Source organism: Oncorhynchus clarkii, chromosome 8 (assembly GCF_045791955.1).
Source record: "Oncorhynchus clarkii lewisi isolate Uvic-CL-2024 chromosome 8, UVic_Ocla_1.0, whole genome shotgun sequence".
Classification (NCBI taxonomy): Eukaryota; Metazoa; Chordata; class Actinopteri; order Salmoniformes; family Salmonidae; genus Oncorhynchus; species Oncorhynchus clarkii.
The window spans coordinates 36,811,763-36,837,955 of NC_092154.1; the positions used below are offsets into that span (position 1 = coordinate 36,811,763).

The 26,193-nt window shown below is 43.9% G+C and overlaps 1 protein-coding gene across 3 annotated transcripts in view; it reads left to right on the forward strand.

Annotated features, from left to right (window-relative positions):
* The window catches only part of LOC139415356 (serine/threonine-protein kinase PAK 5-like), a 117,323-nt gene extending 92,941 nt beyond the window's left edge, over positions 1-24,382 (forward strand). For all 3 annotated transcript variants that reach the window (XM_071163436.1, XM_071163438.1, XM_071163437.1), the window contains 9 exons: positions 443-1,345; positions 9,053-9,259; positions 9,421-9,562; positions 9,744-9,898; positions 13,234-13,367; positions 15,701-15,827; positions 17,844-17,969; positions 22,155-22,289; positions 22,410-24,382. In XM_071163436.1, coding sequence (XP_071019537.1) covers positions 443-1,345; positions 9,053-9,259; positions 9,421-9,562; positions 9,744-9,898; positions 13,234-13,367; positions 15,701-15,827; positions 17,844-17,969; positions 22,155-22,289; positions 22,410-22,565 — 2,085 coding nt within the window. In that variant the 3' untranslated portion in view covers positions 22,566-24,382. The remainder of the gene's footprint in view (positions 1-442; positions 1,346-9,052; positions 9,260-9,420; positions 9,563-9,743; positions 9,899-13,233; positions 13,368-15,700; positions 15,828-17,843; positions 17,970-22,154; positions 22,290-22,409) is intronic.
* Positions 24,383-26,193: the final 1,811 nt, after the last annotated feature.

A 26,193-nucleotide genomic window follows, 5' to 3' on the forward strand; every position in this document is an offset into this window, starting at 1 on the left:
CTATTGTTGCTATAAGAGAAGTAGGCATTCGGTTCTCTCTCATTTTCATTTTCTCACAAAAAACATAATACACATCACCTCAGAGGAATGTTACTCAATGGAACAATTTATATTCATATTTCCATTGATAGTACAGATATTTCCTTTGTATCATCATGGCTACTTATTATCCATCTACTGTGCATGGGCAGGTAGTTCCCTTCATAGAAATATAATTACTAGAATGGACGTTCCCATTCCATTCTATTTCTATGGTTCCCTCACTGTGATGCGTAGCTACAGCACGTTAACTGTGTCCATCTACTGTGCATGGGCAGGTAGTTACTTTCATAGAAATATAATTACTAGAATGGATCTTCCTATTCCATTCTATTTCTATGGTTCCCTCACTGCGATGCGTAGCTACAGTACGTTAACTGTGTGTTTACTGTCTGTTCCCCAGACCATCGTTCGAGGGAACCGGCCCCCGAAGGACACGTCCATCAATGGTCTCCTGGAGGAGTTCGACAGCATCTCTGTGACACGTTCCAACTCCCTGCGTAAAGAGAGCCCTACGGGCCCCCACCAGGCCGGGTCCGGGGCCCCCAAACCCCCCTCCCACCACCCTCCACACCCCCACCCCAACGCCCCTGAGGAGAACGGCTTCAGCCACTACTACTCCCGCTACTCCTGTGACCTGGACACCTCCAGTAGGGACTTCTCTCTGGAGCCCTACAGGAAGGACGGTAAAGGCTTCGCTCTAGATGGGGACTGGGCCGTGGGGAGACACTACCGCTTCCCCAAACAGAATGGCCACCTCACCCACGCCACCCGCGTTCCCTTCTACCCCGACGCCATGCCTCAGAAGACCGATTACGCCAAGCTGCCTCCGGACTACCACACGTACTTGGAGAGCAAGGTGGCGGGGGCGCGCTTGGCCGACGAGGTGGGATCTGGGTCCGGGGTGGGAAGCGCAGGGGGGTCTGCCGGGTCCACAACAGGGGGGTACTACCGGGCGTCCGTAGGCGGTTCGTCCAGTCAGGACTACCGGGATGCGTCGATGGTGGGGACACCGTCGCGAGCCTCGCTGCACAGCGAGCAAATCAACTACCCAGATAGTGAGTGGAGCTACAGCGGCATGTCCAGAGACGAGTACGAGAAGAGGCCTAAGTCGTCGTACGTGATGCAGACCAGCCCCACGCCGGCCATCCGACAGCGCTCCAGGTCGGGGTCCGGCCTCCAGGAGCCCAACGTGCCCTATGGGGCCAGCGGGGCTTTTAAGAGTCCCCCTCAGACACACCCCTACAGCTCCTACACCTACCCACGCCTCTCAGAGACTCTCACCAACTCACAGGCCATGGCCAAGGTACGTCTGGGCTGGTGTGTTTATTTACTCTGTAATCTGAGTCGGGAAATGTTATTGCCAAGGAAAGACACATCCAGTATGTTAGCAGTATATTATTTTCTACCATTTTCAAGATGCTTTTCCAAATAGTCCAGTTTTGATAATAATTTGAATCAGGTGATACTTCGTAAAGTATTCAGATCCGTTGACTTCATGCACATTTTGTTAGGTTACAGCCTTATTCTAAAATGTATTACATTTGTTTTTTTCCCTCATCAATCTCTACACACAAAACCCGATAGTGACAAAGCAAAACAGGTTTTTATGATTTTGTATTAATTTATTAAAAATAAAAAAACAGATATATCACATTTACATACGTTACATACACCTTTGGCAGCTTCAAGGAAGAGTCTTGGTGGTTCCAAACTTCTTCTGTGTTCTTGGGGACCTTCAAAGCTGCAGAAATCTTTTGGTACTCCAATACCTTGACTTTGTTGTCCTTAAGCCATTTTGCCACAACTTTGGAAGTATGCTTGGGCTCATTGTCCATTTGGAAGACCCATTTGCAACCAAGCTTTAACTTCCTGACTGATGTCTTGAGATGTTGCTTCAATATATCCATATCATTTTCCTCCCTCGTGATGCCATCTATTTTGTGAAGTGCACCAGTCCCTCCTGCATCAAATCACCCCCACAACATGATGCTGCCACCCCCGTGCTTCACGGTTGGGATGGTGTTCTTGCAAGTCTCCCCGTTTTTCCTCAAAACATAACGATGGTCATTATGACCAAACAGTTCTATTTTTTTTTCATCAGACCAGAAGACATTTCTCCCAAAAGTACGATCTTTGTCCCCATTTGCAGTGGCAAACTGTAGTCTGGCTTTTTTATGGCGGTTTTGGAGCCAGTGAGTTCTTCCTTGCTGAGCAGCCTTTCAAGTTATGTCGATATAGGACTTGTTTCACTGTGGATATAGATACTTTTGTACCTGTTTCCTCCAGCATCTTCACAAGGTCCTTTGCTGTTGTTCTGGGATTGATTTGCACATTTCGCACAAAAGTACGTTCATCTTTGGAGACAGAACGCGTCTCCTTCCTGAGCGGTATGACGGTACCATTGTCTTTATACTTGCGTACTATTGTTTGTACAGATGAACGTGGTACCTTCAGGCATTTGGAAATTGCTCCCAAGGATGAACCAAACTTGTGGAGGTCTACAATTTTTTTCTGAGGTCTTGGCTGATTTCTTTAGATTTTCCCATGATGTCAAGCAAAGAGGCACTGAATTTGAAGGTAGGACTCAAATGATGTCAATTAGCCTATCAGAAGCTTCTAAAGCCATGACATCATTTTCTGGAATTTTCCAAGCTGTTTAAAGGCACAGTCAACTTAGTGTATGTAAACTCTTGACCCACTGGAATTGTGATACAGTGAATTTTAAGTGAAATAATCTGTCTGTAAAAAATTGTTGGAAAAATGACTTGTGTCATGCACAAAGTAGATGTCCTAACCGACTTGCCAAAACTATAGTTTGTTAACGAGAAATTTGTCGAGTGGTTGAAAAACAAGTTTAATGACTCCAACCTCAGTGTATGTAAACTTCCGACTTCAACTGTATGTAAATAAGGTATTCCTGTTTTTAAGTGTAATACATTTTGCAAACATTTCTAAAAACCTGTTTTCAATTTGTCACTATGCGGTATTGTGTGTAGATTGCTGAGGATTGTTTTTTATTCAATCAATTTTAAAATAAGGCTGCAGCGTAACAAAATGTGGAAAACGTCAAGGGGTCTGAATATTTTCCGAAGGCACTGTAAGAGTTAGGCAGCATTTCTCTCTGAAGTACCTAATAAACTGGAAGGTGCAAATGTTGAATGTGCATACGCTGAGCTATAGTAGCCTTTTTCCAGGACACTGGAATGACAGCCCTTTCTGACAAACCCATTGAAACCACTGCAGAGAACATTACACAGATGCATTAGCCTCCCATGTATCCACCCCTTCCCGGTTTAAAGAGATGATGCAGTGTTATCTCCCCAGTTGCATCTCTCCTTTCTCCTCTTCCCTCGCTCCTCTCTTCTACCCAATCTACTTTCCTCTCCTCCTCTCCCCTCCCCTCGTCTCCCCCTCTTTATTTCTCCCTTCCCTCTTCTCGCCCCCCCCTCTTCTCATCTACCCCTATCCTCTCCTTTCCTTCCTCCCCATTTCTCCTCCCTCTCTCCTCTCCTCTCCTCCTCACCTCTGTGTGATGGATCTAGTGTCAGTAGTTAATCTACTGTTCCCCAGCGGAGGAAGGCTCTGCCACAGACACAGAATTGCCTTTACAGAAGCCGCGCTAGAATCAATGAACGCCACAACACTGGGCCGTCGTCAAGCCGATAACACAGTCCAAACGGGGGTGGGAGAGGGGGAGGGAAGGGGAGACATTTGGACGAGAGGAGGAAGACGAGATAAACTGGCGTCAGTCCAATACCACAGTTCATCTGAGAGAGGGGGGGGGGGGGGGACTGAGAGAGAAGGACATGAAGGAGAGAGGGGCCGGGGGAGAGGGGTGAGAGAGAAGTCTTCTATTTGAGCGTTAAGACCATCTTGTGCCATCACTCCTTACTCTTTGACCTGCAACTGCAGATATACTGCGGACGGACACATTCCTATAGATTAGGGAAGAGCTGCGTGGAGTGGAATTATAATCGGGAGCGTAGTCTCTTTCAAAGTAACTGGGAAAACAGAAGGTTTCACTGATTGCTTTTGTTTTCTAGAGGAGAAGACACACTTCTGAGAACATCTAGAGATCATTTTTTATTTATATTTTATTATACCTTTATTTAACTAGGCAAGTCAGTTAAGAAGAAATTCATATTTACAACGACGGCCTAGGGACAGTGGGTTAACTGCCTTGTTCAGGGGCAGAATGACAGTTAGTGTGTGAAGTGTACGAGGCCCAAGCAAATAAATACCACTCTGCAATTGCAGTCCCCTATATCAGCTTCAGTTATGCGCCCGTGGAGCGGCACACAGAGAGCTGGAAAGGTGACTTGCAGGCCTAGACCTCATGGAGATGCCATAATAATCAACCATCTACTGCAGTGTTCTTCCCCCCTGCTAGTCCTGGTCCTGTAGAGCTGCAGTAGCATGTGCATGCAGGGTTTCTGATCAAACCAGGACTAACACCACTCTTTTAGCGACAACAACAACAACAAAAAGGCTTGATGATTTGTTAATAAACCAGGTGTGTTAGTGCTGGGCTAAAACAAAAGTGTGCACACCATCCCTCTCCGGGAGCAGGGTTGAAGAACATCATGGGTTTGGGAAGTTGTGCATGTGCAGATCGTGTGTCATTTGTTGCCTCTGCTCGGACAAACGCCTGTGTGATAATCGGAAGGCGAATAGCAAGCTTTCCTCCCCGCGCTGAAACAGTGACCTTTCATTGAACTGTGCAGAGGAATGAGCCGTGGAACGTCCCGTCCCCATCTCCCTCAGTCACCGACTCTCTGTCTGATCGTTTCGTGTAGCTATTATACACCAACACGAGAACTCTTTATCCATCTGTTTTCTTTGCCGAACCAAGCACGATATTCAGAACACAAACAAACAGAGGGCAAGAACAACATGTGTTACACTGATAGACACTGAGTGTACAAAACATTAGGAACGCCTTCCTATTGAGTTGTATCCCCGTTTGCCCTCAGAACAGCCTCAAACTCTACAAGGTGTCGAAAGTGTTCCACAGGGATGCTGGCCCATGTTGACTCCAATGCTTCCCACAGTTGTATCAAGTTGACTGGGTGTCCTTTGGGTGGTGGACCATTCTTAATACACACAGGAAGCTGTCGAGCGGGGGAAACCCAGCAGCGTTGCAGTTCTTGGCATAAACCAGTGCGCCTGGCACTTACAACCATACCCCGTTCAAAGACACTTAAATCTTTTGTCTTGCCCACTCACCCTCTGAATGGCACCCATGCGCAATCCATGTCTCAATTGTCTCAAGGCTTCAAAATCCTTCTTTAACCCGTCTCCTCCCCTTCATCTACACGGATTGAAGTGGATTTAACAAGTAACATCAATAAGGGATCATATCTTTCACCTGGATTCACCTGGTCAGTCTGTGTCATGGAAGTAGCAGGTGTTCCTAATACTTTGTACACTCAATACGTACTGAAACTGTACGAACATTTGTGCTCCGTATGAGCTGAGGAGAGGAGGCTGTCCGCTGTAGTACTGTACTGGACATCTGGTGTTGCAGTAGTAATGCATCTGCTGATATTAACATCCACAATACACACAGAGGTAGAAACAGAAATAGTGTTTTTTGTGGTGAGAGTTCTTTTTTGTTGTTGTTACAAATGCTTGTGATTGGAGCAAGACAGGAATCTACTGCAGCTGACTATACTTTATACGCCTTGAGAAAGGCCTATGAGGTCAATCGTTGAAACCAAATTCACTACGTGACACGCTATTGAGTTCCATCTGAAAAAGATGTAGGAGATCATATAGAGATATTGGGAGAAAAAAACAGTCTCAAGATATGTGTCGTGATGCGTGTCGGAGATTCCTAACATCGGTAGGAAAAAAAAGAACAAAAAACAAAAGCGTGTTGTCAGTGATCTGGCAGCTTAAGAAGCACCATTCTTCCTGCCTCATGGACCTTGTAATGAACCCACTTCTCCTCTCTCTCTCTCTTTCTCTTTCAATTCAGTCATTGAACAAAATCCCCCTTTTTGTTGTGAGCCAGTGGGGTTATAACAGTAGACAGCACGGGCTCACAACACACAGACACACAGACACACAGACACAGACACACACACACACACACACACACACACACACACACACACACACACACACACGCAGCTACTCCTCCACTGCCTCGGCAGCAGCTCTCGTGACAAATTGATGTTGCGGCACTTTCTCCTTTCTGCAGCCTTCGCATAAAAACGGCCCAACGATGTTCCAGCGCGGAATTCAATTTCACAGTTCAGTTGGGTTGTTGATTACCCTGCCAAATTCAGATTGATGCGCGTTTAACCAACATGGATCAGGAGACCCTTGGCTGACAGCCAGCCGCCGTGGCCCGCCAACGATAGAGGGTCTGGAGAGTAGCCCCGTCCCTCCTGCGGGCCGCGAGGAGCACCGCCGCTTCACAGTGATTGATTAAACAAGTCCACGCCACGTAATTATACCACCATCCCCACACATCAACCCAACCCTCCTCTTACTCTCTGTGTGTGTGTAGGTGGAGGAGTGTGTGTGTTTGTGTGTGTGTGTGTGAGAGAGAGAGAGAGAGAGAGAGAGAGAGAGAGAGAGAGAGAGAGAGAGAGAGAGAGAGAGAGAGAGAGAGAGATTTCCTCCTGCCCTGCCTCTTTCTTGTCATGGGGTTTTTATTATGAGGCTATTCATGTCCGGTTAGAGTGTGTGTTTAGGGGAGTGTGTGTTCGAGGGGTGTGTGTGTCCTTTCAGAGTGTATGTTTGGGGGGAGTGTGTGTTCTGGGAGGTAATGTCATTAACTCCGGAAGTCAGAGCATCATCGCCTCAGTACTGGAGGCAGCTAGTCTTCACCAGATGGATTATTAGCCTAGATATTATATATCTCAGCCCTGTACTATCCTGTATGACCAGGTGCAGTTCACAGCTATAATTTAGTGTACTTTTAAAAATCAATTTAGGCAAACACAGTATTTGGAGTTCTTCGCTGATAATGTACCTAATAAAATAACAAAATTAGGATTAAATAAGGCTTCAAAATAAGTCTAAATATAAATACGTTAAAAAAATATATTAATAAAGGTATTTGTGCAACATAATATTAAGAGTGAACCTATATTATAATCAGAATCATACAATGTTACCTTTTGAATCGTATTTTGAATTCAAGTCATACATGTTTGGCTCTGCTGTATTCTTAGGTAATAACACTGTAAATACCTTGTATAACCAGTTCACGGCACCTCACATTTATACAGAGTTACTGGTGAGTCGTGATGCCATAAAACACCTCTAGATGTACTACCTGGTAGAGTAAAACTGAAGGGCAGTGACTGATTCACACACAAACACACACGCACACACCATACTCTTGCTTTCTGTTTGTGATTCCTCTCATGCAGAAGGCAGAATGCAAGGTCCCACTCACAATGCATAATGTTTAGTGTCAGGGAGAGAAGTGTCCCTTTGTCACCTCTCTCCAAGCTAGATTTATGACTCATCACCACCCACCTAGGACATGGAGAAACAGCTTTAAGCCACCCCAGCACACAGAGAGAGAGAGAGAGAGAGAGAGAGAGAGAGAGAGAGAGAGAGAGAGAGAGAGAGAGAGAGAGAGAGAGAGAGAGAGAGAGAGAGAGAGAGAGAGAGAGAGAGAGAGAGAGAGAGAGAGAGAGAGAGAGAGAGAGAGAGAGAGAGAGAGAGAGAGAGAGAGAGAGATAGCGGGCGGGAGAGAGAGACAGGGATGCAGTTTTTCCTCTACTGTGAGAAATACTCCCAAATAAGAGAATATACGTTCAAGAAAATATCTCAATCAATTGCCAATTGTGCATTTACTAATGACATAAATCTGGGGATTATTCTGGGCGAGGGAGAAACCACTAATATTACTGCCAGATATGTATATGATTGCCATAGCCTGAGGAACATCCCATGACCATTAATTCCCTGAAGTACAGTATTTACATTGTATATAACTTACAAGTAATACATAGTGTAGCCATCATCCATGTACATTTTGTTGTTTATTTATTAGCCTTTCTTTCATTTTCTTTTTATAATCTTCTTTTTATTTAATTAAATGTATTCGACCGAAGATTACACAATAGAACCGCAGTAGTGTACACATTATTATATGTACTATTATTATTATTTCCATATCCTCATTGCATTGTACTTTATTTACTGAAATGCTGTACCACTATACTGCTTTGGCAATGGCAATATCTACAAATTGTATTTCATGCCAATAAATCAATCTGAATTTGAATTTGAGAGAGAGAGAGAGGGAAAGAGAGGGAATGAGCGAGAGAGAGAGAGCGAGAGAGGCAGAATAGAGCAAAGATGGACAATCAGGTTTTGCTCGAACTGAGCAGCTTCAAACCTGAGTCTTCTACTCAAAGTCTTGATTGTTGCCGTGTGGCTGGAGCACAACCCTGCAACCACACCCCCCCCCCCCCCCCCCCCCAATACAGTCTACTGTAGGAATATAATCTAACAGGTACTGTAAACGAGACTAAGGAGGGAAACGATGTGGAGCGTTGCCCCAGATCTGGGGGTTCCCTGGCCTAAAAGCATCTGTATGATGGATGGGGTAATGGAGGAACATTGTTTGGGTCTGTGTGGGGTATTAATGATAAAGTATAGCCCCTGTCCCTTCGACTAAACGCCCTCCGTTACACCTGTCCAGGGGTAATGTACCTACTCAGGTCACAGGGACAGCAGCTGGCATTTCAAAATTAACCGAAACTGAGGAGGGAGAGAAATATCTCTGACAGTTTTATATTCAAAATGCAAGTAAGCAGAGTCTCTGTTTTTTGGTGAGGTTGTCTTTCCTATGTGTTGTCTTTCCTATGCGGCCCAGCGTAAATGGGGTTTGCACTTATATAAGATCACACTTTTGAGTCGGCTATCGTTCTATTAGCTTGTTATTTTAATATGAGTTCATCTAGCTTAAATGGCTTAGGTTTTCAGGGGATTAGCTGTGTTTTTAACACTGTCTCTTTCTGTCTTCTGTTTCTCGCAGGGTGATTACGACCAGTCGTCTTGGGACGGGAGTCCCCAGGTCCCAGGGTCTGACACATACCCGCGCGGGCCCCTCAAACTACCTCAAAGCCACAGCAAGCCCTCTGGCTACCCCCCCGGACTGCAGTACCCCCCTGTGTTCCACCACTACAAACCCTCCCCCTACCACCACCCACCCTCACAGCCCAGCCCGCCATACACTCCACAGGTGGGTCTACTGTGTGCAAGCATGACTGCATGCGTATCTCTTTGAACGATCAAAAAAGATTTTGACCTACATTTACGTATGACTCTCAGAGAAGCAGGTGTGTCACTGCTAAGATCACCACCGACAATGCAGTGGAGGTATTAACCGGTTCTCTCCTCCAGGGGGCATACTCCCAGCCATCGTCCCCTTACATCCCCCCGGGGGCCTACCCCCCTCCCTCCTGGGGCTCCAGTTCAGATGCCCAGCCCTCCAGGGTCTCCCACGAACAGTTCAGGGCTGCCTTGCAGCTCGTCGTCAACCCAGGTAAATAGAGAGGAGCCTAAGAAAGAAGCACAAGTACATCCCACATCACAGGAGTTGAAATATACCGTTTCTAGGCAGAGAAGTTATTTTGCTAGTTTGTCGATAATGTGCAGACGCTTCGTAGATAAAGTATCTTGCTGTGAGTAGCAGACATTGAAAATCTGTCTGTCTCTGACCCCAGGTGATCCCAGGGAGTACCTGGAGAGTTTCATAAAGATTGGCGAGGGCTCGACGGGCATCGTGTGCATCGCCAGCGAGAAGCATAGTGGCAAGCAGGTGGCCGTCAAGAAGATGGACTTGAGGAAACAGCAGAGGAGAGAACTGCTCTTCAATGAGGTGAGGGGTTAGGGGTCAGGGGTTGTTAGTCCCAGTAGATACCAAGCGATTTTGGTACTGTGTTATTTTTCTTTTAATAGACTCAAAGTTTTAGGTAAGAAAGCGCAGGTCAAAATTGTGAAATTATTATTATTATTATTATTATTTAGTCTCTCAGATTAGGCTTCCTCACGTACGAGTATTTTCTGTCCCTCAGATGTTTTGATCAGAGCATTATGTTAGTGAACCTGATTTAGATGTTGCCAAGGCAACAAGCTAACATTATTTTGGATCTGGAACGAGGTGAGCCAAGCCTTTTATCTCTACCCTACTGTATCATTCCTGCCTGCTATATAGCAAGACAGTAGAGCTGTTACTCAGTAGTCAGCCACAGTATTTATGTCATGAAGGGATTTCTGTTTGGATTAAGTGGGTGGCATGATTTACAGTATGTTAACAAGAGACATCAAGTATCTTGTCCTTGCATATCTTCGCACCCACATCAATGATTAATATTAATACGTGTGTGTGTATGTGTGTGTGTGTGTGTGTGTGTGTGTGTGTGTGTGTGTGTGTGTGTGTGTGTGTGTGTGTGTGTGTGTGTGTGTGCGTGCGTGCGTGCGTGTGTGTGTGTGGGCGTGCTATATTGAAGCTTAATGTTATCCTATTAAAACCCCAATCTAATCCCTTTTCATTAAGCTTCCATAGCAACAACCAAATTAGCAAAAAAAAGATTGCAAATACATTCATTTCATTTGTGATACAGAGGATTATTGATACCTGCTATTCTTATCTTTTAATGAATTCCAGCATGTAATGTAGCCATTGACATTTTAGATTCAACCTAAATCTGGATAGACTAGAATGTAAAAAAAATATGCTTACAAGTACCCCAAAATAACAAGGCATTATGTACTAACCTCATTCATTCATTCAAAGTCCACGTTTTTGGAAGAGCCTACTGCAAAAGAACAACTGATCTGTGTTCAATACTTGGAGGGCACTGTAGCCTACATCATTTGCTTTCAAGCTTCATAATTAGCCAGTTACCAATTCATCAATATCTAGGTAAAGCTGAAGTTGAAGCAGGCAAAGTGTGGTTGAGTTAGCTAGCTAGTTTAGCAGCGTTAGTTTATTTCTAGGACAATAGGCAGGCAATCGACACCATTGTGAAACTAAAAGCTTATCAGAGCTGGTCCGAGGTCAAATGGTGGACCATTTGCAATGCGATTCAAACTAGAATTCCTGTCTACTTGAGGATGACATCTTCACTGGAAACTTATAATCCTTCAAACTGTTTTAGTATTTCAATGTTGTATGTTTCCCTGTTCTATCCGGGCCCAGTTTCATTGCACGATTCATATCTCCACAGTAAAGACATCTGCCAATCACACCCTATTCTGTAAGGGTTGGGGGCGGACATTTTGAATGGTTTGTCCACACTTGTTCTTGATGGTTTGGGATTCAGGTAGGTACTATATAGGCTGTGTAGAGCACACTGGTGTGTGGGAATGCCACAAGTAAGGAAGCCATGCTGTCTGTTTCATAGATTTTGGATTTCTTTCTACTTTTAGCATCCACGTTTTACCTGTGTTCTTAAATACATATCAGACATTTTTGGAAAGAACCAGTGCTTCTGATTTTAAACCTCTGGTGCACAGCAAGGACAACTTTGTCACACTGCTGATACAGTTGAAGTCAGCAGTTTACATACACTTAGGTTGGAGTCATTAAAACTCGTTTCTTCAACCACTCCACAAACTTCTTGTTAACAAACTATAGTTCTAGCAAGTCGGTTAGGACATCTACTTTGTGCATGACGCAAGTCATTTTTCCAACAATTGTTTACAGACAGATTATTTAATTTATAATTCACTGTATCACAAATCCAGTGGGTCAGAAGTTTACATACACTAAGTTGACTGTCTTTAAACAGCTTGGAAAATTCCTGTCATGGCTGTCATGGCTTTAGAAGCCTCTGATAGGCTAATTGACATCATTTGAGTCAATTGGGGGTGTACCTGTGGATGTATTTCAAGGCCTACCTTCAAACTCAGTGCCTCTTTGCTTGACATCATAGAAAAATGAAAATAAATCAGCCAAGACCTCAGAAAAATAATTGTAGACCTCCACAAGTCTTGTTCATGCTTGGGAGCAATTTCCAAATATCTAAAGGTACCACATTCATCTGTACAAACAATAGTATGCAAGTATAAACACCATGGGACCAGGCAGCCGTCATACCGCTCAGGAAGGAGACGCGTTCTGTCTCCTAGAGATGAACGTACTTTGGTGCGAAAAGTGCAAATCAATCCCAGAACAACAGCAAAGGACCATGTGAAGATGCTGAAGGAAACAGGTACCAAAGTACCTATATCCACAGTAAAATGAGTCCTATATCGACATAACCTGAAAGGCCGCTCAGCAAGGAAGAAGCCACTCCTCAAAACCGACATAAAAAATCCAGACTACGGTTTGCAACTGCACATGGGGAGGAAGATTGTACCTTTTGGAGAAATGTCCTCTGGTTGATGAAACAAAAATATAACTGTTTGGCCATAATGGAGGAAAAACAGGGAGATGCTTGCAAGCCGAAGAACACCATCCCAACCGTGAAGCACGAGGGAGGCAGCATCATGTTGTGGGGGCGCTTTGCTGCAGGAGGGACTGGTTCACTTCACAAAATAGATGGCATCATGAGGGAGAAACATTATGTGAAAATATTGAAGCAACATCTCAAGACATCAGTCAGGAAGTTAAAGGTTGGTCGCAAATGGGTCTTCCAAATGAACAATGACTCCAAGTATACTGCCAAAGTTGTGGCAAGATGGCTTAAGGACAACAAAGTCAAGGTATTGGAGTGGCCATCACAAAGCCCTGACCTCAATCCTATAGAAAATTTGTGGGCAGAATTGAAAAAGCATGTGCGGGCAAGGAGGCCTACAAACCTGACTCAGTTCCACCTGCTCTGTCAGGAGGAATGGGCCAAAATTCACCCAACTTATTGTGGGAAGCTCGTGGAAGGCTACCCGACACTTTTGACCCAAGTTAAACAATTTAAAGGCAATGCTACCAAATACTAATTGAGTGTATATAAACGTCTGACCCACAGGGAGTGTGATGAATGAAATAAAAGCTGAAATAAATCATTCTCTCTACTATTATTCTGACATTTCACATTCTTAAAATAGAGTGGTGATCCTAACTGAACCAAGACAGGACATTTGTACTTGGATTAAATGTCAGGAATTGTGAAAAACTGAGTTCAAATGTATTTGGCTACGGTGTACGTAAACTTCCGACTTCAACTGTCTATCTGTCATGTAACCTGTGTTTGTTGATTTGTTTGTTTCTAGGTGGTGATCATGAGGGACTATCACCATGAGAACGTGGTTGACATGTACAACAGCTACCTGGTTGGAGACGAGCTCTGGGTCGTTATGGAGTTCCTGGAGGGCGGGGCCCTGACGGACATTGTCACTCACACGAGGTAACCAATCATCTGCCACTAGTCCATTCACCTCTCTCCTAATGGCTACCTAAGCATTAGCTTGTGGCGCTAACATGACACTTCAATTCCCTGTGTCTGAACAAAGAGGATTTGGATTGTTGTCCCGCTCTCAGGAACTGAAACAGCAAAGCAGAATTCCTCAATAACCCCAAATGGACCTGGTTCCAGGAGTTTTAGTTGTTATACTCAAACTTCTAGATCTTTCTTTCCTCTGTTGTTTCAGTGTCTTCTCCTAAACCTCTCAACGCCTCGTCGTTTAGATTAACACCCATTGTGTCCTTGGTCTTTTAATTACAGTAATTTGCCTGGCGTGTGTCAGTGTGCGTGTCGGTGTTGTGTGCCGCCGTGTCGGGCGCTAATAACACGGTTGCGTGAGGACGCAGTGGCGTCCCTGTCAGCGTGAAGTCGTGAGATGGAGAGAAGAGTCTTCATTAGTTGTGTGAGGAGATGTGAATCCCTCGTTCACCTCCCTGTCTCGTCCCTTTCTCCGACACAGCTGTTTGGATAATCACAGCTGTAGGAATTGTGTTGATAATAGGAAGATATTCAGTATACTTGTACCTACTAACACAAACAAATCCTGATAGATTTTTTAACCAGAGGGGGATTAGCAGTTAGACATTATAGTTCATGTGTAATAACAACCATATACCTTATCGTTTATTGCACTTAGTTCAAGGATGCACGTGTATTTGTGTCATTAACACTGTTAATAGCCGTCAAATGACTGTCAGCAACACGTTTCAGTCATAGAATTCACATCTGTTAGGCCAGGTGAATTATACAAATCTATTTCAGTCGACTCTTTTGTTGCGTAAAATGACTGCTCACTGTGTAGAGCTGAATAGGAGAACACGCACACAAACAGTTTCACTGCAGGTGAGTACTCCCCCCCCCAATTCTCTCTCTCCATCATTATCTCTCTCTTTCTCTGATTCTATATCTATTCTCTGTCTCTACCATTCTCTCTCTTGCTTGCTCACTCACTCTCTCACGTTCTCTTTCTCTCTCTCTCTCTGTCTCTCTCTCTCTCTCTCTCTCTCTCTCTCTCTCTCTCTCTCTCTCTCTCTCTCTCTCTCTCTCTCTCCCCCCCACACTTCTCTCCCTGGGTATCTGCCAACACACACAATGTACCAATGCCAGAATAGCCTATATCTGTGTCGTGTTCCTGTTCCTCAGCCATTTCAATTAGCAACAAAGTTCAATTATCCTCACTAGTATGTGTCGTGGCTGTACTGTACCTTACATATAATCAGCTAATGGAGCTACTGTGTGTGTGTGTGGTGTGTGTGGTGTGTGTGCGCGCATCTGCATGCGATGCCCTTGGCAACTTTGACAGCCTCATTAAACAATACACTTTCTTTTTCATTCTCTGTTTGAAATAATGTACTATCTCGGCAATGATTTGTTTTGTGCGGGCGTCTGTGTTTGTGGACGCGTTTTTGTGTAAGTATGTGTGTGGGTGTATCTGTGTGGGTGTATGTGTGCGGGTGTATGTGTGTGAAGCATTGAATCTCCTTTGTCTACACATCAACCTCCCATTTGCTAGATTGTTTTGCAATTCTCAATGCATACATGTGTGACAACAAAACCTGGCACAATCTACGATGGGAGGGAAGTCTAGAGTATGTGTGTGTGCGCGCGCGCGCGTGTGTGTGATGCGAGTTGTTCCTTGCTAAGACAATGGATTCCTGTGGAGTGAGACGGTACAGGGAGGAGAGTGCTGGAGGGGCTGCAGATGAGAGCTGTGTTTGTGTGTGTGTAAAAAACAGTATATGTATATATATATATATATATATATATATATATATATATATATATATATATATATTTGTCACGAGCCAAATACAACGGATGTAGACTTTACTGTGACTTATTAGCCCTTCCCAACGATGCAGAGTTCATAAAAATATATTCTAATACAAATTGTAACACAAGAGGAATAAAATACACAAGAATGGAGTACCAGTACCAGATCTTTGTGTGTGTGTGTGTGTGTGTGTGTGTGTGTGTGTGTGTGTGTGTGCGATGATGGGGGAGGTTCTCGCCAGCTGGGGCTTCATGTTAATGTTCTGTGGAGTTCTGTGGAATCAGTCAGACGTACTGTTTACCCCAAGCCCATATGGGACCACACACACGACTGTTAAGCTTAGTGCACATTGCATGGTTATCGCCACGAATTTCATGTTCCTACGATGTTCTCATCTTCCTGGTAAATATATATATTTTTTACATTCACGTGGTCCTTGTGAAAGAACGCATATGCTATAGGGTATCCTATCTTGACCCACGTGTGTGTGTGTGTGTTTCAGGATGAACGAGGAGCAGATAGCCACCGTGTGTGTGTCGGTGTTGAGGGCTCTGTCGTACCTCCACACGCAGGGAGTCATCCACAGAGACATCAAGAGTGATTCTATCCTCCTCACCAGCGATGGACGGGTAAGACAACGTGGATTCTGGACTCATGTACAAAACTAACTTGTAACACTGTGGGACTCTACAGTGTTTTCCAGATGTTGGCTTGACTGGTGGGTTGTGCCCAGTACCTGTTGGGTCACAGCTAAAACCTGTATTGTGGTTAGAAACATGGGTTTCTCATAGTAACCTTGACCAGTAGCGGTGCGTGGGTAAAATCACTGGGGAAGCCAGATAATTGCGCTGTTTGCTCTATAACATGTTAGTTCATATGCCTTGCGACCGTGATATGTATATAGGGCCTAAAGGCCGAGACAATAAGAAGACACAGTGGCAGAATATATTCTTCCACACCTGTTGTTTCTTCACAAAACCGGAGAGCAACCTCTGTCCGGCGACGTCCACAAAGCACATTGCGTGTAACAAACAGTTAAATGACTTACATCATGGTCAAACAAGTTCATGTATCCGACATTTTCGGACTACTAAGCAACTAATGATTTAGAACCTCAGAGAGTTACCGCAAGTCGCAAAGAAAACAGGAGCTGCCTCCACTATTCCAGCACCATTTCAACTACAACATTTCAACATCATCTAATCACCTATGTTTAGCCTAATACAGAGACGACTAGAAGATACCCCAAAAAATGCAGTCCAATCATCGTAAGCTAAATATGATGTGACTGTCCATGGTTCTGATATCTGTGCGCGCTTGCATGTAGAAAAAACACGTTGACTCACACCACTTGTAGAGAAACGCCAATGCCATCCTCCTCTTTCATGTTGAGAAACTGTCTATTACTCTGTCATACAGTACACACTTACATGTTTTGTTGTCCTAGGCTACCTGGCTTAAAAACATGCTCACTAGCCTAACTTCCTTAAATGGGCAACGTTAAGCTAGTTAATATTAGCCTTCTACATCTAGCTACAGTACATAATGAACGTCCATCCTCTCAGGCCAGGGGCACAATGTATGAATTTATGGTTGGATCAGAATCGTCATTATAATCATTGGCTAGTATGGAGAATGAAGTAAAACCACAAGTCCAAATTCCTATCTCTACCCCATGGCTAATTTAGTAAAGGGACAATTTTAGCTAGCTGGCCACCGGAGGACAACATCACAACGAGATGCAGGATTTTCTGTCAGTAATGTATGCTCTCGATGCGATTTACACTTCTTTTGGTGCGCCAGAACCATTCACATTAGAGCTCACTTAGTTTAGCTCAAACGCTGATTGGTTATTATTTTATTTATATTTCATCAAGGGAGGCTACATGCTCGCTGGCTTTCCCCTGCATTCAATGCTATGGGCGGCAACAATGTCATACTCTTTTTGACCAGACAGCATCAGAGAGCCTACACACACCGAGACAGAGGGGAGCTGTTTTGCTTGCACAGATGCCTTTTCTGGTGAGGTACATTCAGCCTCTTCTCCGCTGTCTTCTCTTGGCATCCATGAATACACTCCACTGACCCTTACACCCAGTTTCTCACATGACGCCAAATGATACAATGTTACTTACAATGTAATGTTGCTAAACTCTGCCCTACACACACACAATAACCTACCTCTGTGCTGTTGCCAGTGATGCAGTACGAACTCCTCAAGTGCCTCTGACTGCAAGACTTGAGAGAGAGGAGAGGAGATCATAATCAATTAGCACCCAGTCCTTATTAATTAAAGCCAGCCTAATGCCTCTTAACGAGCTGCTGGAATGTGATGGATGGCTAATTAAGGGATAATAGAAGCAGGATTAGAGTGGCTTATATGAAAACCTCTTCATCCCAAGAGGTCAATGTTCCATTTAATGGTAAAAACACAGAGGGTTTCGATTGAAAGAAAATTGTGCAATATTCATACTGTCCTTTAAATATATTTTCATAAAAAGGCAACACACATCCATAATGTATACTGGTAAAAAAAAAAAATGTATATGGGATTTTATATGGGAGTTTCCGCTTGTACAAAAGTGCTCCGAAAATTCCCATCGACAACACATTGAGATGATCAACCAAATGTTTTGTTCCCACAGATCAAGCTGTCAGACTTTGGCTTCTGCGCCCAAGTGTCCAAAGAGGTGCCCAAGAGGAAGTCTCTGGTGGGCACGCCCTACTGGATGGCACCGGAGGTCATCTCACGGTTACCCTACGGCACAGAGGTAAGAACACACGTTGCCAAAGAACACATTCAAATGTCTGAATCAGTGAGTGAAGCCGGTGTTTGGAGGAAGTATTGGCACGGGTGTTGTCAGGCCTGAGACTAAAAGTACTCAGACCCCTTGACTTTTTTCCACATGCTGTTACAGCCTTATTCTAAAATGGATGAAATAGTTTTTTTGTCCTCATCAGTCTACACACAATACCCCATAATGACAAAGCAAAAATGGGTTTATAGAAATGTTTGCAAATGTATAAAACATTTTAAAAAACGGAAATATTACATTTAAAATCAAATCTATCAAATCAAATTTGATTGGTCACATACACATGGTTAGAAGATGTTATTGTGAGTGTAGCGAAATGCTTGTGCTTCTAGTTCTGACAGTTCAGTAATATCTAACAAGTAATCTAACAATTCCACAAGAACTACGTAATACACACAAATCTAAGTAAAGGGATGGAATAAGAATATGTACATATAAATATATGGATGAGGAATGACCAAGCGGCATAGGCAAGATGCAATAGATGGTATAAAACACAGTATATACATATGAGATGAGTAATGCAAGATATGTAAACATTATTAAAGTGACATTATTAAAGTGACTAGTGATCCATTTATTAAAGTGGCCAATGATTTCAAGTCTGTATGTAGGCAGCAGCCTCTCCGTGTCAGTCTGATGGCCTTGAGATAGAAGCTGTTTTTCAGCCTCTCGGTCCCAGCTTTGATGCACCGGTACTGACCTCACCTTCTGGGTGGTAGCCTGGTTAACAGGCAGTGTCTTGGGTGGTTGTTGTCCTTGATCTTTCTGGCCTTCCTGTGACATTGGGTGCTGTAGGTGTCCAGGAGGGCAGGTAGACCGCACCACCCTCTGGAAAGCCTTGCTGTTTTGGGCGAAGCAGTTTCAATTTACATAAGTATTCAGACCATTTAATCAGTACTTTGTTGAAGCACCTTTGGCAGCAATTACAGCCTTGAGTCTTCTTGGGTATGACGCTACAAGCTTGGCACACTTGTATATGAGGAGTTTCTCCCATTCTTCTCTGCAGATCCTCTCAAGATCAGGTCTCTCCAGAGATGTTCCATCGGGTTTCAATCTAGATTCTGGCTGGGCCACTCAAGGACATTCAGAGACTTGTCCAGAAGCCACTTCTGCGTTGTCTTGGATGTGTGCTTAGGGTCGTTGTCCTGTTTGAACATGAACCTTCGCCCCAGTCTGAGGTCCTGAGTAGTCTCCCAGTCCCTGCTGCTGAAAAACATCCCCACAGCATGATGCTTCCTCCGCCATACTTTCCTCCAGACGTGACGCTTGGCATCAGGCTTGGCATCAGGCCAAAGAGTCCAGTCTTGGTTTCATCAGACCAGAGAATCTTGTTTCTCATGGTCGGAGAGTCCCTTAGGTGCCTTTTGGCAAACTCTAAGCGGGCTGTCATCTGAATTTTACTGAGGAGTGGCTTCCATCTGGCCACTCTACGGTAAAGGCCTGATTGGTGGAGTGCTGCAGAGATGGTTGTCCTTCTGGAAGGTTCTCCCATCTCAATAGAGGAACTCTAGAGCTCTGTCAGAGTGACCATCGGGTTCTTGGACACCTTTGTCACTTCGGGTTTTTGGCCAGGACAATTCCTTCAACCTCATGGCTTGGTTTTCGCTCTGTCAACTGTGGGACATTATATAGACAGGTGTGTGCCTTTCCAAATCATGTCCAACCAATGGATTTACTACAGGTGGACTCCAATCAAGTTGCAGAAAGGATGATCAATGGAAGCAGGATGTACCTGAGCTCAATCTTCGAGTCTCATAGCAGAGGGTCATTTACTTATGTAATTTGGATTTTTACATTTTTTTTAAATGTATAAAAAACTGTTTTTTGCTTTGACATGGAGTATTGTGTGTCGATCGATGAGGGAAAATGTGTATTTAATACATTTTAGAATAAGGCTTTAATGTAACAAAATGAATACTTTCCTAATGCACTGGGTTACCAACATATTAAAATAATGGTTGACATATTTTCATTTTTTTTAAATGATTCTGCTGAATTTATTCATACTATTTCATCCTTCCACAAGATATTGTTCCCCACACAAATCTAGGGTTCCTACCCAAGCCGGCTGGTCATTTGTTCTATGGGTTTGGTTGCTTAAAGCGCGACCCAGTCGTTCAGTCTTTTTGTTCTGTACACAGTCGTTCATTCTAATTGTTCCATTGCCATACTGGCTGGGAACGTTCTTATCCCTTGCTTGCTAGCTAGCCAACTACGGCTAACTTACAGTCAGGTCAAAGGTCAAAAAGAATAACAACAGTAGCATTTGCATTTGTTTAAGCTGTTTTCCAAATGACATTTATTTGCATATAGCCTGGCATAGAAACTGTGCTCTCTCGTCAGGGCGCTGTTGTTCAGAGGAGCTAGCCAACAGCACAGCTAAGACGATCACTTCCAACTGAAGCTGTAAAGACTGCAAACTAGCTGCACTTCGTTTCGTTTGATATTTTTTTTCAATTGACATTTCTTTGACAATATCCATAAAAATGATGCCAGCTGATTCATGATTTCGACTGGCTGAGAAATGCTGCCTGCCTGTCTGCCTCGTCCCAACCCCGACACGTTCGTTACTATGGGACAGCTGGAGAACTCATTTTTAACATCGAAACAATGTTGCAAATGTCGGAGAGACAGACAGCAAGGTTTATACAAATCTCCTCTGTGGAAAATGAAATGTTCATCTTAAAGAAATGTGAGATAATGTCTAGATGCTGTTTAATCAAATCAAAATCAAATCAAATCAAATCAAATTTATTTATATAGCCCTTCGTACATCAGCTGATATCTCAAAGTGCTGTACAGAAACCCAGCCTAAAACCCCAAACAGCAAGCAATGCAGGTGTAGAAGCACGGTGGCTAGGAAAAACTCCCTAGAAAGGCCAAAACCTAGGAAGAAACCTAGAGAGGAACCAGGCTATGTGGGGTGGCCAGTCCTCTTCTGGCTGTGCCGGGTGGAGATTATAACAGAACATGGTCAAGATGTTCAAATGTTCATAAATGACCAGCATGGTCGAATAATAATAAGGCAGAACAGTTGAAACTGGAGCAGCAGCACAGTCAGGTGGACTGGGGACAGCAAGGAGTCATCATGTCAGGTATTCCTGGGGCATGGTCCTAGGGCTCAGGTCCTCCGAGAGAGAGAAAGAAAGAGAGAATTAGAGAGAGCATATGTGGGATGGCCAGTCCTCTTCTGGCTGTGCCGGGTGGAGATTATAACAGAACATGGCCAAGATGTTCAAATGTTCATAAATGACCAGCATGGTCGAATAATAATAAGGCAGAACAGTTGAAAGAAACTGGAGCAGCAGCACGGCCAGGTGGACTGGTGACAGCAAGGAGTCATCATGTCAGGTAGTCCTGGGGCATGGTCCTAGGGCTCAGGTCCTCCGAGAGAGAGAAAGAGAGAAAGAGAGAATTAGAGAACGCACACTTAGATTCACACAGGACACCGAATAGGACAGGAGAAGTACTCCAGATATAACAAACTGACCCTAGCCCCCCGACACATAAACTACTGCAGCATAAATACTGGAGGCTGAGACAGGAGGGGTCAGGAGACACTATGGCCCCATCCGAGGACACCCCCGGACAGGGCCAAACAGGAAGGATATAACCCCACCCACTTTGCCAAAGCACAGCCCCCACACCACTAGAGGGATATCTTCAACCACCAACTTACCATCCTGAGACAAGGCTGAGTATAGCCACAAAGACCTCCGCCACGGCACAACCCAAGGGGGGGGGGGGCGCCAACCCAGACAGGATGACCACATCAGTGACTCAACCCACTCAGGTGACGCACCCCCTCCAGGGACGGCATGAGAGAGCCCCAGTAAGCCAGTGACTCAGCCCCTGTAATAGGGTAAGAGGCAGAGAATCCCAGTGGAAAGAGGGGAACCGGCCAGGCAGAGACAGCAGAGACAGTTTATGGTGGAGATCATGTTTAAAACGGGCCTTGCTTGGCTGATGAGACAGTGGATTGCGCAGACATATGGCGCAGAGTAAATGGGCATTTTAACGTCATAGTATATTGTGGAATAGACCAATCATGATTCAGGATTAGGCCCTCCCGTTGCATAATGTTGTAGAAATTGAGCTGTGAAAAAAGACAATAACACCGTTCACACTGCCTGCTAGGTGGATATCTGGTCGTTGGGCATCATGGTGATAGAGATGATAGATGGGGAACCCCCGTACTTTAACGAACCCCCTCTACAGGCCATGAGGAGGATACGAGACAACCTGCCCCCACGGCTAAAGGAGTCACACAAGGTCAGCAGGGTTCATTTTTTTCATTAGCATTTTAATTGGCACATTTACAGAAATGTTTATTGATGTCAGTTATTCCCCTAAATCAAATAAATAGTCATGTGTTATTTTTCTCTCCTTCAGGTATCATCGGTTATGAGGGCCTTCCTCGATCTGATGTTAGTTAGAGAGCCGTCTCAGCGAGCCACAGCCCAGGAGCTGCTCCAGCACCCCTTCCTCAAGCTCTCGGGCCCACCATCTTGCATCGTCCCCCTAATGAGGCACTACCGCCACCGCTGACCTGACCTCCCGCCACCAGGGCGGCGCCACACACCCTGCCAAACAAACACCCACATGACCTGAGAGACTACGCCACTAAAACAAACACTCACACCTGTAACCGAGCAGTAGTTTAGCTAGAGGAATTATTTACAAAGAAAAGATTAAAGAGAAACATGAAATCTTCTATTTTGAAAAATACTATATAAAGTTCAACACTGGAGCATAGGGGACTGTACTGTAGGAGTCTCTTCTTCAGTCTTCTGTGGCAGGCTTATTGCTTATACGGGCGCCAAATGCTAACAAATGCGAGCCTCTTGGTTCGTACTCTTTGGCTTCACTAGGCTGCTAGACCAGTAGGGTGGGTCGTCCCAGTGCAGTTTCCTCTCTTACTAGGCTGTCTGTGAGTCCTGTAGAGTTGTACTGTAGTAGCCATCGACTAGAGCGTAGACGGTGTGCAGTGATCAGCTGACCCTGCCTGGCTGGCAGCCGTGTTGAGGGACCTATGAGACACACCCACCGCCCCCAGACATGAGCATTAGATCTCAGAGCAATCAGGAAGCAGCATTTGGTGTTGACGAGTATTTGGTGATGTCTGAGTGGGGGCGGTGTGGGTGTGTCTTAGTCTGGCTAGAAGACAGGCTGTTCGCCTATTGGTGGAATAAAAACATCGCTCTCTTCACTTCTCTTTTCTCACACTAACAGTGAAAATGTATTTTAGAGAAATATGTAAGTTTTTCTGTACAGTTTTGATAATTTGCAGTATTTTATTGTGTCGTGACCATTGTGATATGGGCAGTATTACATAGAAATCAGAGTTTCTGCGAAGATCTTTCCTACTGTTTATAATAATAATCCATTTTTTCATTAAGAATTTAACCCCTAACTGTTACAAAAATGAACATGAATATATTTATTATCCCACATTTGTGGACAGAACCTCCATTGAGTGTGGAAAAAGGGTAAAGGCCAGAATTTTGTATGCTGTTTTAAAGTATTTATTTATTTTTTTGAATTGAAAGGTTTATTTTTTGGTAGTGTGGCCTTTCTTTTTGTTTTACGTTTATAAATATCAACAGCCAGACAAACAGTGATGTTGGTTATATCATACAAGCAATACCCCAAGCATATCCATCATCACCATCATTTATTCATCTTTATAAAAAAAATGACATTTTTTACAAATCCCACGTAGCACTGTTTGAGTGGAAAGATAAGAGAAGATATCAGTTTATTTGTAAAAGAGACATTTATTCTTTACCCATCATGACACTCCTATAAATTCAATGGACACTCATCCAAGACTCCTATAGCAATATCTGAGCTTCTCAGTCTGATACACACAGTGGTAAAAGGTCTGTTTTTCTACTCTCACACATCCTGGCTGTCATCTGTTCCTTCTCTCTCTCTCTCTCTCTCTCTCTCTCTCTCTCTCTCTCTCTCTCTCTCTCTCTCTCTCTCTCTCTCTCTCTCTCTCTCTCTCTCTCTTCTCTCTCTCTCTCTCTCTCTCTCTCTCTCTCTCACTCTCTCTCTCTCGCACACACACACAAACAACTGTGCCGCGATCTGATTCTCAGTTCTAATTGGAAAGTGTAACCCCATTTTGTTTTTAACACATCATTCACTGTGAGATGTAAATATGAACGTGTGTGTGTGCGTGCGTGTGTGTGTGTGTGTGTGTGTGTGTGTGTGTGTGTGTGTGTGTGTGTGTGTGTGTGTGTGAGAGCTGGTTTCGGGACTTGAATGAGTACTACTATCCGTGGTGTTGCTTGTACAGTGATATTGCATGTTTGTTATCAGTGAAGCTGGTTTCAATTAAAAAAGCCCATTAAAACATTGACAAGTGTAGCATGTGTTTTTCCACACTCTCATCTGTACAAACCCAGGGTCAATCCGAGGGCCTTTAAACCCACCATCAGATATTTACAGAGCAAATGAATACAAAATACACATTCTTGCATGTTGATGTATAGGTCAAAGAATCAAGAATAGTTCACTTAATTTCAAATAAGTGCACATTTAATCCCTATAATTCACAATTCTAAAAGTATGTTTGAACTGAAATATGGATGTTGGTGTAGGAGTCGACTGCGGGCTTATTGCTTCCTGTTTAGGTTTCCAGTGGCCAGTGGCGTTGCATCTGCACTTGAGACCACCGCTGACCACTGTCCTGTGGTTCTGAACGTCAGATCGCGAGGTTCCCAGTTCACTGCTGTCCATGGTGCTGATATCTCCCATTGCCGCTAGTTGCTTGTTGTTTAAGCTATATCCCACCTTGTCCACATAACACTACAGATTACCAAATAATTATGTTTTTGCCCATCCCTGATACCAAATACCAAACCATGGGTTTTAATTGAATATGCCGCTAAACATACGTAATAATGTTTAGCGGGGCACTTCAGTGGACACTGGTGTGTCTCCAAAATAGCCTTGCCTCTTTAGCTGAAACGACTAGAGGACTAATATATAGATATATGCATCACATGACTAGAAAATATAGGAGGCCATTGTTTTTTCCCCTCTTCTTGTGTGGAAGGAACTATAATAGGATATTGATTTGGTTTGACCCATAGAGATAGATAGAGGACTCATCTTTATGTCTGTGTCATTATAGCATCTGTGACAGCATGGGCAGCGCCATTGAGGCTACAACTCATAGGAATCCCCACCCAGTTGACTAATTTGACTACTTTAAAATGGCGGAAGCATGGTGGAAGCACTCAATGGTGCTGCCCATGCTAAAACAGCCTTTTGGCCACCAAAGGCCTCTATCATTCTCTATGGTTTGACCCAGGAGAATAAAAATCCTCTTTCACAAGAAGAAACCTTAAAAGGAAGACAGGTAATGCAATTTATGGAAGACGGGTAATGACATTTTTGGATTACCCAAACTCTGTGAAGTAATTTGATCACTTTCAGTTACTTTTTTGATTTCTTTCACCTTAAGAGGCATTAGAAGAAGACAGAAAAATATGTTAAAGGCGATGTGATTAATGATGTCTTTGGTGTTCAAACAAAGAGTTGTGGATGTCACGCATGCTCCATTCATTTTCAATTGGGACTTGCTCATGTCGCGTTTCCTCTGACGGCCCAGTGTCAAAAGGCGAGATCAATACTCCATCTCCGCCTCGATGCCTTGGCCATGCCATGCCGGACAGGAGCATCGATCACCCAGGTTCGGACGCAGCTCTCAGCCACTCCCATGGAGGACTCCTGGTTAAGACGTTGATGAGTGTGATGAATGTTTACCCCCCCCCATCTATTTCAGTGTTTAAGTCCATTCAGTGCGACAATGTTTTATGTTAAGTTCTCATGTTCTGAAATATTTGGCAACTGTAGTATCTGAAAAAAGACGGCTACTGAAATGTATTTTACGATGCCTATCCAACAATCTGAGCGAATGAAAGCTGTCTTAATGTGGTAGACAAGTTTGATAGTGAGCATACACAAAGAAAGCATGAAAAACAGGCTTACACAGGCTTAGGATATCTCCTGTAAAATTTATTTCGGTGAACATTAAAGTAGCATCAGCATAGTTTTCTATGCATAGTCTTTCTGAAAATAGTGTACATTTATTATTTTTAAATCTTAAATATCTTTGCACATTTCTTTCACAATGATAAACACAATGATAAACTTCTTCTGA